Source organism: Coccidioides immitis (genome assembly GCF_000149335.2).
Source record: "Coccidioides immitis RS genomic scaffold supercont3.4, whole genome shotgun sequence".
NCBI lineage: Eukaryota > Fungi > Ascomycota > Eurotiomycetes > Onygenales > Onygenaceae > Coccidioides > Coccidioides immitis.
In genome coordinates this window covers 1,849,835-1,863,405 of record NW_004504311.1, presented here as the reverse complement: position 1 = coordinate 1,863,405, position 13,571 = coordinate 1,849,835, and the positions used below count along the sequence as shown (strand labels likewise).

Sequence of the window (13,571 nt, the reverse complement as noted above, 5' to 3'; positions counted from 1 at the left end):
ACCGCCGCCCTCGCCCCCCAGGACAAGCTCAGATGTTGAGTGCGCGGGAACCGATTTTTAGCGGTGCCGTCCCTAAGTGCCATCCAACGATGGCGATTCTCCTCCATGTTCATAATCCTCCATACGGAATAGAGACAACCAGAACACGCGTGCGATGCACCAGTTTCTCAATTATATAGTGTATAATTTAATCAGATTTATTTTGTTCGTAGATGTTGTATCCCTCTCTTGATTTCGAACATGCCCGGCGAGGGTTATTCCTCAGCGCGCCGGCGCAAGGCTCCTTGGTAGAGCAAGACTTAAATTCTCGCTGCGTTGGCTACCACCGTGGTCACAATGCTTCCCTCTGTGGGAGGCTACCAGTGCGCGAGAGAGGAGATGTACAGTGTGGTTGGCGTGAACGAATGGCCGGATGAGCGTATAGTACGGAGTACGTACAGAAGGCAGCCCGGGAGCATAAGCTCATCTCCTCAGTGCAGGTGTGGCCTGGGACTATCGCTGTTGCAGTGGTGGCAAGTGACGCCAAGGCGCTCTAACGAGCAATCACAGTGAGTAAGAAAGCCTATACCCGCCTAAACCTCCCCAGCACCCCGATCAGTCCACACACAGCCCGTTCTACTGGCACATTGAAAAGCTTCGCTTTTGTAATTATGTACGGAGTAGTTACGTAGAATTCCAAGTTCAATTCTGATATTTATTGTGGCGATATTTATATACCAACCATTACCTCCTCCTATAAAATTCGTGATTTTGAACCGGGGACAGTGAGGGTTGAAGGGTGTGCGATCCGGCCTGGAATGGATACAGAGGACTTAAACTCCAGAGTAGGTCGTTAACTAAGTGCGGGGGGAGTTGGAGCGAGCCATCACTATAACAAGGGATCATCTTAAGGAATGCAGGCTCCCAGCGGTACGCGGCTCAGGGGCTGCAACACCCGCAAACATAAGTTTAGTGGGCTTCCACGCTGTCGTCCAACCACTACGCGACATAAAAGCTTGTGTGAAATGCCTGCTGAAATGCCGTCTCCAACCACCAAAAACTGTCCGCTTGGCCCATCGAGAGCCGAAGAGACCCCCTATGTTCACTCCCCATAGTGTACGGAGTAAGAACTTGAAGTTAGAATGTAAGCAGATATGGTGCTGTATCTAACTGTTGCCGCGGAATCCAAGCATACGAAGTATGGAGTACGGAGTAAGGACCAAGTAAAAAAACCGTGAATAAAAAGTAAATTCCGACACCGGGAATCGAACCCGGGGCTGCTGTGACCTACTTGAGAGACAGCGATGTTACCTCTACACCATATCGGACTGTTGTTTGGTTTCGGTACCAATAAAAAAGATACGCTAAAGTACAGGTAAAAAAAAAAATGCGAGCAACGTCGCCCAGCCACATTGAGATTAGCGGCGACAAGTGTCCACTGCTAACTCAACATCCTCTCAGTGCGACGTACCTTTTCTCCACTCCGGGGGCGTTGAGCGCTTGTGAGCTGCAAAATGGGCCTGGCTGGGGCCATAAACAAGTGTTTGTGCTTATGCTCTAGCCCGGTACCTCCGTAGCTAAAATCAGACAGTCCTCAGTCTGTTGTCAATGATGCACCTCCACACACTGATGTGGTATTTTTGCCTGTCCTCTCCTCTGGCGCCCCCTCTCGACTTAGAGCGTAAGCAACCGTGCCCGAAGCTCGATTATTGGGGAAATGTGTGCTGGTTGGGTCAAAAAATGATGCTCATATTCATTATGAGAAATGACAACAAGACCAATGAAAAAAAGTCTTGAAAGAATTGTGTTCATCTCAGACACTGGGGGCTACACTGAGGGCCATGATTTACCACCTGAACAATCTCGAACCTGGAAACAATCCACGAGATCGGGTTGACCCTTGCATTTGCTTTTTCAGGAGCCGCTTGGGGCTGTGTTCTCCAGGCCGCCACCGAGAGGACTCGGAGTGGGACTGCTATTGCTGCGAACTATCTTGAGGTGGAGACAACTCCTTGAGTTTTGCATTTAATGTGAAGTGGGTTGTCTTTGAGACTGCATATCTTCACTTTTATTCACCCCCACATGCAGCTGTTGCACTGCTAATGCCTCGATGCAAAGTTACAATGAGGATCCCGCCCTCTTTTACTCTCCCCTCCCTACCCTTTATGCATCTGGGAAATGAGTTGGCTTTCCTTACCAACATTGCTTGGTGGAGATTTACATCTTCTTATGACCAAGAGCAGCCCTGATAAGCAAAGTATCTCATGCCCTAGGGTGATGCCATGACTATGTCATCAACAACACATTCAGGAGCAGCAAAGGAACTTGACAAAAATAAATCACCATACTACATTCACCTTTTCATCGCCTACTTGTTTATACTATCCTCTAAACAAGAAATCAGCCTATGTACAGTACATCCGTTGTGCAAAGTTCTTGGCCGATGGACCAGATTTGCAGTGTTCTTGCCTAAATCAATGGCCGAAGTGCACAGGATGGCAAAGGCATAGCAAAGCGCGTGAAGTGACTCAATGAGACCTCCGCTTCTTATGCAGGCAGTAAGTACAAACACTTCCTCCATACCATTGGGAGAAACCCAGCCATCAATCAGGAAACTGAATGAGTGCCATGCGGATGTCCTTGGTGCATGGAACGCAAGTTGACTCTTGTCATATTGTGAGACTACCATGCATAGTGACAAGTCTCTATCAAGCATAGTGATATATTGGCAATTTGCCACAGAGTCTATTCAATCCTTACCAAAGAGATGAGACCAATTTGGGTCACGTACCAAACATTGGACTGAGTTTTGAACAGCCCGCTTTACTACCTGGAGTTCAGCCGTTTCTCACAATCAAACAATATTTTACCGGCTCCTGACTCCTCCAATCGAAAACTGTACTCAGGTACATAAATTTTGCCCTTTAACCAACCGTTGGTAGCATTAATCACTCTTCGAACAACAGCTTCTAGCCCCATTTTCAATAACTTATCTCGACCATCCACGCGTACTTCCCATCCATCGGGATATCTCTAACTGCGATGCCGAAGGGGTCGCAAGGCCGAAGCGCCTCACACGCAGCAATCAAGCATCAGCTGTGAAGCGAGGACTCTAAGCCTCACAGCCGGGTTAATTATTCCAAATCGCCTGACTATTCATGGACAGCAAGGAGCAGCCAAAGATGATTCCATAACATCTTAGCAGGACATCCAACTGTCATCTTTGATTCGTTACCTTTTTTTAAGGCATGTCATTTATTTTAAAATTTAAACTGGCTGGTGTTTTGCCCGATATCACACACCTAGGGGGAGTTAAATACAATGCAGAGCAATATATCCTTTGTCCCGCAATGATATCGGTGCCAAATCAATAAGGAATTCCTACTACTTAAGAATAAGCTCTATTAGAGTTATCCTTAGGCTTCCTAGCGTACTTGATATCCGCTATAAACAGGAGAATCTCCTATCTTTAGACACTTCTGCTTGTCTCCCTGGTGTTGTTACGCAGTTCATCTCTACTTTGAGCACCTTCTTTTGAAAATCAATGTAATGGTACAAACTTTGCTCTGGCTACACACTTTTACATCGGCCACAACTCCTTGAAGAAACCGCTAATTTTGCCGGTGGTGTGACTGTTGTTGCTTGCTTCTTAATGGTCAAGATGGATATACCCTTTTCAGGCGCAAATATCACACTGCCACTTATTTTGAATGTGATTATACTGATGGACCGGCCTACGTCCTATGGCTGTGTTGCTTGATTATATGCAAGCCATATCTACAAAATGGTCTGATTTAACATCATCCTTGGACATATCTAAGGCCTTTACAGCTCCGAGAGAGACAGTCACAGGAAGGTTTAAAACTGAATCCTCAGAATGTCCCATTGATTGGGCCTTGTTGTGCCCATCAAGAATGTTCCAGGGCCAATGAAAAAGGTTATGCAGTACATTAACAATGTTTTGGCACAAACCTGCTACACTATCATCGCAAGACAGCTAGGGAGGCAAAATACTTGCTTTCAGAAAGTTGGGTGAGACAGATCTTTTGCGCTGACATGGAATGTTAATTGGAAATCTTCGTCAATTATCTATGATTCCCTTACCTTTTCATTATGCTCCACCGTAGGCTATCATTGGGCCGATATGATGAAGTATCTCGCTAGTTATGAAGGATATCTTTGGAGCATGTTCTGATTGAATTCAAATTGAATGTCAAATCTTTTAGTGTTGCCCACGCCGGTCCCGCGCGGCGGCTCTGAGGATTGACTAAATTGGCATGTCGTTCAAAGGTCTACTGCGCAGTCAGATGGTACTCCATAATAAATCACAGTACGGCTGAGATTTCTCTATATGTTACGAATGGTATACATCCAGAATACTAGCAAATTCCTGCCGAAGCATTCTATGCTAGACACGTACTATACACATAATACTTTATTCACCTTGCACCGCTATTCTATGAACAGGTCACGTAGGTATTCAAGAGCCAAGTGAATCTATATAACATACTCTGTACTCCGTACTCAAGGGTGGAAATCTAGAACTTGTAGACTTGATCCTTGTCGTACCCAAGCTCCTTCAAGAGACCAGTGAGCTCCCCCTGGTCTTTGGGACTGTTCTTTGGTCCACTGACGGCTTTGTACATTCCAGGGGGTCCGCAAACGAAGATCTTGATATTCTCGGTCTTGGGTTCGGGCAAGACAGTCTTCAACAACTCCTTGGTGACGTAGCCGGTTCCCTGAGTCCAGCCAGCTGGAGGCTTGTCAAGAAGATAAAACGCACGGAAGCGTCGGGGATAGGTGTTCTCCAAGATATCCAACTCTTTTTTCAGGAGGATGTCTTCCTCTGTAATATTGCCAAAGACGAGTGTAACTTTGGTTTTGTCATTGGGGTTGTTGAAGATTTTGCGAATGATTTGGTACATGGGAGTAATTCCGGTACCGCCGGCGATCATGCAAATATGATCGTGCTTGTTTTGTTCCCAAGGGTACTTAGGAATGGGCCCTTTGAAAGAAAGCTGTTGACCGACGGCCATGTTGTGCAAGTGGGTGGACATGGGGCCGTTGGGATACTGCTTAACGACGAGATCCAGGTATCCGGGTTGCTCTGAGGGGATTGTCAGTATAATAGGTAGCCCGATGATACATAATCCGGTTCCTACCTTCTTCGCTAACGGGAGTATAGGGACGGATGGTTGGCTTCTCATCTTTTGGGCCCTTGTACTTTGTTAAAAGAGCGGCTTCCGTCCAGAAAGTACTTATTAGCAAACCGTGAAAAACCAGCAATTGAGTTTCAACATACATGCAATATGCAGTCCCGAGACAGACTCTGAATCTGGAAATTCAAAACGAAATCTCTTCACGTTGTGGCTCAGCGTCTCAATCCCGGCGAGCTTCAAATCCACCCAGCCTTGGTCCCCACCAATGAAGACTTTCGATCGTTCCTTGAGCGCAGCCTCCAAAGCTTGCGGGGATTGCTGTCGCTGCCAGTAGTAGTATGCGCCTCCGGCAGCAAGGGCAAGACCGCCATAGAGTGGAACGTTTGACGACGGCTTTGGGGAGGCTTCGGAGGCATATTTGCGAATTGCCTATAGTAAACACGAAGTGTCAGTCAGGCGCTAGTCTCAATGGAAGCAATTGTACGGAGTACTCTGGATACTACGTACTTGGCCTGCAGGCCTGCAGGTTCTGAACGTGAATCTGGCGAACATAATGGCCTTTGAGCGTTGATGTGAAGACTGCGCTCAATTGTCGTGTTAAGGATGATTAAATGAAGTTCGAGCGTGGAATTGGACGCGGGAAAAACGAAACTTATCCAGCAACCAGATGACGTTATCACGGCTTCGCTGACAAAGCCGGCAACCATTTTTGCTCTTCTGCTTCCGAGCGTTGACGCTAACGAATGCATGACTATCATGAAGGGGCTAGGACTTGAACTCCCAAGGACGCCTTGGATTTTGGTTTTTGCCGTTTAAACATTTGCGTGGTCTGATACTCTCCTTTCATTGTATCCCCCTCATGGTTGAAAGTGGCGCAGCAATATGAGAATCGAGCCCCTTTCACAAGTAGATGAATCTCAACTTCCGTCTCTGCGACTACACCCCGGCAACTACTGAACCAGACAGCTCGAATGGTTGCGGTGTTTACACCGATAATGGAACATGCTCAATCATCTTCCAGGACGGTACGGTCAGTTTGGAGGTCAAGTCTCCATCTGCACCGGGCACTTGGCTTTTCGTGCTCTGCGGATGGTGCACCTTGATTCTCACTGGTGGAAGCATCTATGCCGCTCGTCACCGTGTGTGTCGCGTTTTGAGTGTACGACGCATGAGTGAAGTACTGTTCATGGCGCCTGATCTAGACTTGTACCTTGAAGCCCATAGGTAGTGCCGAGAAGCAGTTTTCTTCGGAGATCGTGAATGGAAAGGTCGCCGTTGAATGGTTCAAGGAGTTTATGGGCAAACGTCGGAGATGGACAGAAGGGAATGAGGAATTGGATAAGAGGATACGGAGGTGACGCAGGGTGAAGCGGTTCGCAAATTAATTTTGGGCCATTAACAAAGAAAAAGCAAGGAGCAACAGCTTCCTGCGGACGACCTGGGCTTTTAAGAGTGCCTAAATGCCGACAGTCCATAGTGATAACAGTCAAGTATCTGATAAACAACAAATTCGAATAGGCGACATAATTCTACATTTCAGTTTTGTAGTTCCAATTCGGATCTAGGAGTTGATGATGGATTTTGATAGGTGGAGGACTCGTAGGGGCACACAAAAACTCGAAGGACTTTGTGTTATAACTAATACTCCTGGCTGCATTTGCGATAAACCCGACACCAGAAGGCCTCGGATTTACCTGGCAGGAGACAGAACCTACACAGTGAACACAACACAAGAATCCCAAGCAATGTGCAGCTTTCCGAACATAATAAATTGGAAAAAATTGCGTTCATAAGCTGGAGAATGAATATCGTAGCCATCTAACCCCTATTGGTTACAATTGCTGGCAGAAGCTGCATTAAAGACTCATTATGCATGGTCCTAGCTATAACCTGCAGTCACATAAATGCAGTGAAACTCAGACTCCATCTTCACTTTTGAACCTTCCACCGCTGAAAAGGAAAAACCCCCCGATATCCTCTTTATGCGAATGTGGATGGTCTGGAGGCAGCGAAGACTCTCTTGCCTTGTGGCTTGGAGACACGGTGAGGAAGAGGGAATTTGAGGTCCTTGGTGAGAAGCTGTTTGATGTAAGGGCGGCGAACAAGCTCTTTGTTGTCGATTTCAACAACTTTGATGATCTGATGCGTTTCGGTTAGTATTCTCCTATCTATGACATCGGCATGTTGCGAGGATTCGGCATACATGAATAGAGCTGAATCGGGCACGGTGACGGGCAGCCATGTCCTGGTATAAAGATTCAACGGCGTCGGTTCGGGACATCTCGCGGAATTCTTTGTACATGTTGTGTGTTCCGGAGCGGGAGTCGTATCTGATCCAGATACCGAAGTTCTTGACCTTCATCGGGCGCTTCTCGTGGATCTAAAGGAAGGCAAATATGAAATCTTAGAATAAACGTCCGCAAATGATAGAGAATGGCGTTTCATAGCCAAGGCATCCCACGTACCTGGTTGATGCTGACAATCTCGCCATTGGCCTTCTTCACCTTTCGGAGCTTCATCAAGAAGTACCAGAACCTGGACTTAGCGACGACGGTGTTGGGCGCGAAAATCCTCATGCGAAACAGCTTGGGGGTTGGGTTTGCCTCGGTGGGCAGGTGGCGCGCGATGACCTGGTATTCGTTGAGACGCCCTACATATCATATCATCAGAATCCGCGCAGATCAACTTCCTGAGACAAAATCGGATGCGGCATTCTTGAATGTCTAATCGGCGATCTTTGGCTGTAAATTCCACACTTCGCTTCTCGGCTTCAAAACGGATTTAAAAATGAAAACACTCGGAAATTTTTGTAATCCTGCGGAAAACCCTCGATTTGTCGGCCAATTATGCGATTGCTCTTCTCCGACTTGAAATTCTTGCGGCTGACCAAAAAGACACGGAGAATGCTAGGACGCGAAAACGTTGAAATGAAAAGCAAAACTTACCCATCTAGCGATAATGTTAGTATCTAGCACAAAACATTTCCATGGAGCAACTTACTTTGAGAGGATTGTGCTGTCGTGTCGTTGATTGCTGAACCGTCCGCGAACTCCCAAGATCGAGAATTGTCGACTTTGTTGTGCTAGGGCTGTGGGTTTCGCTTAACCAAGCATAGCACTGGCGCTAGTCCAAATTAGGACTGAGTTGCCAAGACTCCGCTCTGCTTATCGGAAACCTTATCGTCAAGCCAAACCTTCCCGCATCAAGATTGCCTCACAACCGCCATGGAGCAGCGAGATTGTGCTCAACACAAAATGGTTTGCGTGAAGGAGTAGCTTTCCGGTATTTATCTCCTAGCTAAACTTGATGGACTAACCGCAACTATGACAACACTATTTGCAAAGTTCAAAGACGCCCAATTCAGTGGCTCGGGTTCAGCGTTGGCCGATGTGATTACGCCTATTGATACCCCCGCTGACCCTGATCGACTGTACTCTTTCTACCACTTTACCAATTCCACAAATGCTACTTTAGACATCCGATATGCCCTTCTTGATGATCGGTCCACAGGCACAAAGCTCCCTAAACTTGAAGCAAATGCCTGGACCGATATATTTGTGGCCTTTTGGAAGACAGCCGGAGAGCTTGTGAAATTCGAAGAAAATCCCAACAAAGCGTCCTGGAACCGTGTTTTTGTTTGCTGGAAAGAAGTGGCCAGTCTGGTAATCAAGGGCTACTCCAGCTGCGGGTTCCAAGCTTGGACACTACCATGTCTATATGTTACGGGTAAATATCTTCGGATATTTGCCATCAAGGCCGATGCACAGACCGAAGCAGAACCCGAGGCCTCGAAAGGTGATTTCCAGGAAGATGTGGTCTCGGATGTGCATAAGCATAAAAATTTGGAAGAAGCATCGCGGATCATCAATCGGATGTTTACGCTCTGCCTTCATGACAGGTACGGTTGGAGTACTCCTTTTTCTTACGTGTTTGGTGTTTATAGGATTCTGAACTGAGGTAACAGGGCGCCAATTGAGGAGTCTCGTAAATGGGGAGTTTACAACACCGTCAATCTGTCTTTCAAGACATATTTTAAGGTACGAGGAAAAACATAATATGTTATGCTCCGTTTCTAACATTAGACCTTGTAGCTTGGCACCGTGTCGTCTTGTAAGAGTTTGCTGCACGCGATGGATGCCTCGCAAGCCGATATGCCCCCGCTTACAGCATTCCCTAAATCCCATATTGTCACATTCAAATACTACCTTGGAGTAATATTTTTCTTAGAGGAAGCTTACAAAGAGGTACGCTGATACAGCCCTAGCAGAGGTACATGTTTTGTCGCCCTAACTTAGGGGATTAATATCTATAGGCGGAGGAACACCTGACGTATGCCTGGAACCTATGCCACAAAGATGCTGTGAAGAATAAAGAGTACTTCCTCCTTTGTAGCGTCCTCTATCTACTGTTTATCTCTAATATATCCCAGGTTTATCCTTACCTATCTCATACCATGTCACCTCGTTACAACCCACACTCTACCCTCGAAGCGCCTTCTAGCACCATTTCCTCGCCTAGAAGCATTGTTCCGTCCACTCTGTGAGTGCATTCGAAAGGGAGACCTTCCGGGTTTCGACGCTGCCATCGCGGCTGGTGGCGACGCATTTACCAAACGGATGATTTATCTCCCACTAGAAAGAGGGCGTGATATAGCGGTGCGCAACTTGTTCAGGAAAGTGTTCATTGCCGGTGGTTTTGACCCGCCTACGCCTGGTATGCCACCAATTAGGAGAACGCGTGTGCCTGTCATGGAATTTGTGGCAGCCATACGACTGAGGACACACTCTGTAGGAAGCCTATCGAAAGATGATGCGAAGGAAAGCGAAGAGGAAGAGAAACTTACGCCGAACAAGCTAAGGGCAGAAATTGATCAGGTCGAATGTTATTTGTCGAATCTAATATACAAGGTGAGAGGCAGCACCTGACAATTCTTTCACAAACCGGGCCTGTTGAAGTAGACTATAGAAGCTAATTGCCTTGCTACATAGAACCTGATGAAAGGATACATAGCTCGGGACCGTGGTATTATTGTTCTCAGCAAGGGAGGTACTGCTTTCCCAGGAACAGGTGTATGAGTTGGCATTTTCGTCCCAAGTTTTCTGAAGCAGCTTCCTTGGTGTGCCCTCAAGAGCAGACATGATTTGTCTATGTCCAAAATGGAGGTCCACATTATGAGCTCATGATAGATATATCAGAATCTTTCACATACCACTACGCTCTCATACGAAACACTGGCAGTGTCACTTCTGATAGGAGAAGGCTGACCTTCCTGGAGTGTTCTGTTTTAAGCCTCAACAGATAATGAAGGGGTGTTTCGTCCTAGTCGCCCAAACAAGGCATAATTATCAGGAGCGCCTCGCGAAACATGCAATTACAAAACTTCATCCAACTCCGACAAAACTCTGATTGTACTCTACGTAATCTAGCCATCCTCCTCTGGTTTCAATTTCTAATGTTTTTATCACTTTTAACTCATCTTTGATAAACAGCGGCTCAGCCTTCAAAATCTCTCAAAACTTCATTCACAGTCTCCCAGTAGTGCCTGTCCCAACACTAAAAACATGGTACTTCAACAGTTTCAAAACAGAAATACACATCTGCAATAGGAGAATGCACAATTTGTGGTAGTCTAACAAGAGGGGGCCAGGATAGACATTTTATTTGTCCCTAGCAGGCTCTGACACAAAAGCACAGAGATCAATATCTTCAGAGCCTTTTCTTTCAAAAGAGAACATGTTGGGGCTCCAACAAGAGGAGTATCAAAGGAATGGGTTAATATGATAGACCAGTGATAGAATAGAGTATGATGCGCTGGAAAAAAGGGGTGTAGGATATAGAATGTAGAACGACGCAGTGTAGTGTCACAAATCCGAGGGTTGACTTGCCTTTGTAGAAAGGATTGAAAGCAACAAGATATGAGGTGGGATAAAGAAATGAGCAGCCAAACCCCCCCGGGGTATATGATATTAAAATATAAGCAAACTTAAACAGATCAAAAGAAAACACATAATGCTTCGAAGAGTGCCACATACCATCTTTCGTGCGTGAGAGGCTGAAGTTGAACTAAAAATAATAATGATAATAATAGAATGAAAAAAAAGAAAGGTAAATGAAAACCGAAGAAAAGAATTAAATATAATATATAATACAAGAAAATATGGCCGTGGGCTGCCATGCCCACGACCTTGTCGTCTGGGAAAAGAAAAATGTAAAACATTAAAAGGCCTCCAGGGCCATTCCGTTTTCCTAACCTTTTGTTGACGGGTTTCGCGGTCGAAAATTGTGTGAAATCGGTATGTCGAAGTGATCAACTTTCGGGTATCATATTAGAATACAGTTCTGTATTTTGCAAGGTACGGAGAGGAGGTGCTCCTCATAGAGAAAGGTTTAGGGTGGGGTGAGGCCGCGCGGCTGTGCGTTCCGGGATGAGTGGCGTGGAATATGAAGAAGGCCAGAGGGGAGAAATGTGGTCTATCGGTTACTTATTAACGCATATGGGAGTATTAAGGGTCGATCCAAGACGTAATTAGCGGGAGAAGGGGGATTTGGAGGAGCCGGTCATATCGTCCTGGATAAGATTGAAAGGATTTAGTAACGAATAACCCTTGTAAAGTAGGGAGAGAAAGGATGAACTTACCATGTGGTTGCACATGGCGACAAAAAGGTCGAAGAATAATTTCCCACCGGCCTCCATTTCCATTTGCATTGTGCCACTGCGCTTAAATGTTGATCGACTTCGGATTATTAATGCAAGGTAATGAGCACGTAGTTTGGAGTCAGTATCGGGCGTGTGTGCATAGGCGTAGCGAGCGCTTGATAAGATAGTGCTACATTGAATGGCAGACTGGAGACCTTGCTTTCGGAGGGCAAGGCGTTTGAGTTCAGAGAGCCCATATCGGTCGGCTGCACAGCTGTTCAGTAGTCATTAGTTTCCAGCCTTAAAAAAGAAATAAGAAAGGAAAAGAAAAGAAAAAGCACGACGTACTAGATAGCAGTATCCTTCAATATCGTGGCTCCATCAGCCTGATTGATGATTGTCGTCTCAGCAGTTACCGGAGCACCGTTCTCGTTTACTCCGTTTTCCAACTCCCAGGTATTTCTCCGCTTATTATGTATTAAACGAGGAAAGTAATCTCCTTTATAAAGGTATTCGAGGATCGAAGAGAGGACCTCCGGTTGTTCCTTGGGCAGGTTTATACGTTTATTTCCACCTTCAAGGAACTGGCCGCGGCAACAGGACGAAAAGAAAGGTGAGACGGATAGGATTTCTTCATGGGCAGCGAAGAGACGCTGTTCGGGTCCAACGCAGATAGTGACTATGGCGGATGTTAGATTGCTAGCAACGGGAGCGAGAGCCATTAGCAGTTAGGTCACCACGAGACGAAAGCCGATGTATTTGAGTCGCCGGAACTTACCTATTAATCGGGCTCTCCGGTTTCTGTCCTTTTCCTGGTCGCTTCAAGATCGCAGGTGGCTCTCCTCCTCTGAACGACTTCCTCGACCGAGAGGCCGATTTGCCGGCACGATATTTGGTAGAGAAGCTCTCCGAGCGACTGTGAGACTGTGAAGGACGCCTGGCAAACATGGCTGAGGGTGGTTTAAATGTGGGAAGTCTGTTGTGGTCAAGATACGTGTATATGTGCGTATTCCGTCGAGTGCCTCGAATTAACGGCCGTACGATGGATGAAGTAAAGGCCCCTTTTGATCCAAAGTTATATTAAGTATCAGAAGGACAGAGGACTCGAACAAATTTTTTGTTCTTTCATTTATAGACAAACAATAACTAACCAGTCCACTAATTAACAGAAACTAATTTAAATTGATTGGGTGTTTGAGCTTTGGCCAGAAGAAGTCCAGCGAAAATTTTCAGTCAGGGGTTCGAGAAGTCTCTCATTTTCCATGTGGGAGAGCAGGCCCTCTTTATATAGTTTGGCATCGACGGAGTCCCCAAGGATTATCCCGTTCACAGCAGGCGACAAACGCTACCAAGGAGACTACGGAGTACGAAGCACTTGGATTTTATACTTTTTTTTTTTTTTTTTTGCGAACTGCTCAGCGCTGGGCATCAGCAGAGGGCGACGCGACTGGCCGCCGCCAAACAAGCAATGCGACGTGTAAATTGGATTTCGAGACACACGAAACTTCGCAGGTGACTCACGCGAGATCACGTGGAGAGCTAGTACGGCATCGCAGCCAATCACAGCGGCCTTCTGGCCGCCGCAGCCACGATGGGAGGGATCAGCGCCCGTGACGAATCAACGCCGCCTGCGTTCACACCTCGGGGAAAGCTTCCTCTTCCCGAGCATGGGGAACAATGGAGCAACGACGGGGTTGTGTATAGCTGCATCCCCTGAAGGCAGGAGAAAGTAATACAAGACAAGAGGCAGGTTTTCGGGGGTCGGGAATCCTGCATTCTTACTCTTCAACACACTT

The 13,571-nt window shown here is 46.5% G+C and overlaps 6 protein-coding genes and 1 non-coding gene across 7 annotated transcripts; 3 read left to right on the top strand and 4 right to left on the bottom strand.

Annotated features, from left to right (window-relative positions):
* Positions 1-336: 336 nt before the first annotated feature.
* Positions 337-1,540, top strand: CIMG_04933 (uncharacterized protein; the record flags this gene model as incomplete). Its single annotated transcript, XM_001245491.2, has 6 exons — positions 337-430; positions 550-652; positions 778-824; positions 953-1,123; positions 1,170-1,191; positions 1,441-1,540. 6 exons carry the CDS (start codon positions 337-339, stop codon positions 1,538-1,540), a joined length of 537 nt encoding a protein of 178 aa, XP_001245492.2.
* CIMG_15088 lies at positions 1,230-1,307 on the bottom strand. Its single transcript has one exon. It is a non-coding gene; the product is annotated as a tRNA-Glu (tRNA).
* A 2,773-nt stretch (positions 1,541-4,313) lies between the features above and the next one.
* Positions 4,314-5,769, bottom strand: CIMG_04932 (NADH-cytochrome b5 reductase 2). The gene is made up of 4 exons (XM_001245490.2): positions 5,646-5,769; positions 5,282-5,567; positions 5,142-5,219; positions 4,314-5,086 (listed from the first exon to the last, which is right to left on the bottom strand). Exons 1-4 carry the CDS (start codon positions 5,688-5,690, stop codon positions 4,518-4,520), a joined length of 978 nt encoding a protein of 325 aa, XP_001245491.2. The 5' UTR covers positions 5,691-5,769; the 3' UTR covers positions 4,314-4,517.
* Positions 5,770-6,048: 279 nt separating this feature from the next.
* On the top strand, positions 6,049-6,496 carry CIMG_11436 (uncharacterized protein; the record flags this gene model as incomplete). The annotated part of the gene is made up of 2 exons (XM_012358453.1): positions 6,049-6,297; positions 6,356-6,496. The coding sequence occupies 2 exons, from the start codon at positions 6,049-6,051 to the stop codon at positions 6,494-6,496; spliced, it is 390 nt and encodes a 129-aa protein (XP_012213876.1).
* A 283-nt stretch (positions 6,497-6,779) lies between these two features.
* On the bottom strand, positions 6,780-8,193 carry CIMG_04931 (60S ribosomal protein L20). Its single transcript, XM_001245489.2, has 5 exons — positions 8,139-8,193; positions 8,084-8,087; positions 7,604-7,788; positions 7,342-7,518; positions 6,780-7,277 (listed from the first exon to the last, which is right to left on the bottom strand). The coding sequence occupies exons 2-5, from the start codon at positions 8,085-8,087 to the stop codon at positions 7,119-7,121; spliced, it is 525 nt and encodes a 174-aa protein (XP_001245490.1). The 5' UTR covers positions 8,139-8,193; the 3' UTR covers positions 6,780-7,118.
* A 208-nt stretch (positions 8,194-8,401) lies between these two features.
* On the top strand, positions 8,402-10,349 carry CIMG_04930 (PCI domain-containing protein). The gene is made up of 6 exons (XM_001245488.2): positions 8,402-9,036; positions 9,103-9,175; positions 9,230-9,382; positions 9,451-9,512; positions 9,568-10,045; positions 10,127-10,349. The coding sequence occupies exons 1-6, from the start codon at positions 8,462-8,464 to the stop codon at positions 10,211-10,213; spliced, it is 1,428 nt and encodes a 475-aa protein (XP_001245489.1). The 5' UTR covers positions 8,402-8,461; the 3' UTR covers positions 10,214-10,349.
* A 718-nt stretch (positions 10,350-11,067) lies between these two features.
* On the bottom strand, positions 11,068-12,723 carry CIMG_04929 (uncharacterized protein; the record flags this gene model as incomplete). Its single annotated transcript, XM_001245487.2, has 4 exons — positions 11,068-11,706; positions 11,776-12,049; positions 12,124-12,474; positions 12,554-12,723. 4 exons carry the CDS (start codon positions 12,721-12,723, stop codon positions 11,665-11,667), a joined length of 837 nt encoding a protein of 278 aa, XP_001245488.1. The 3' UTR covers positions 11,068-11,664.
* Positions 12,724-13,571: the final 848 nt, after the last annotated feature.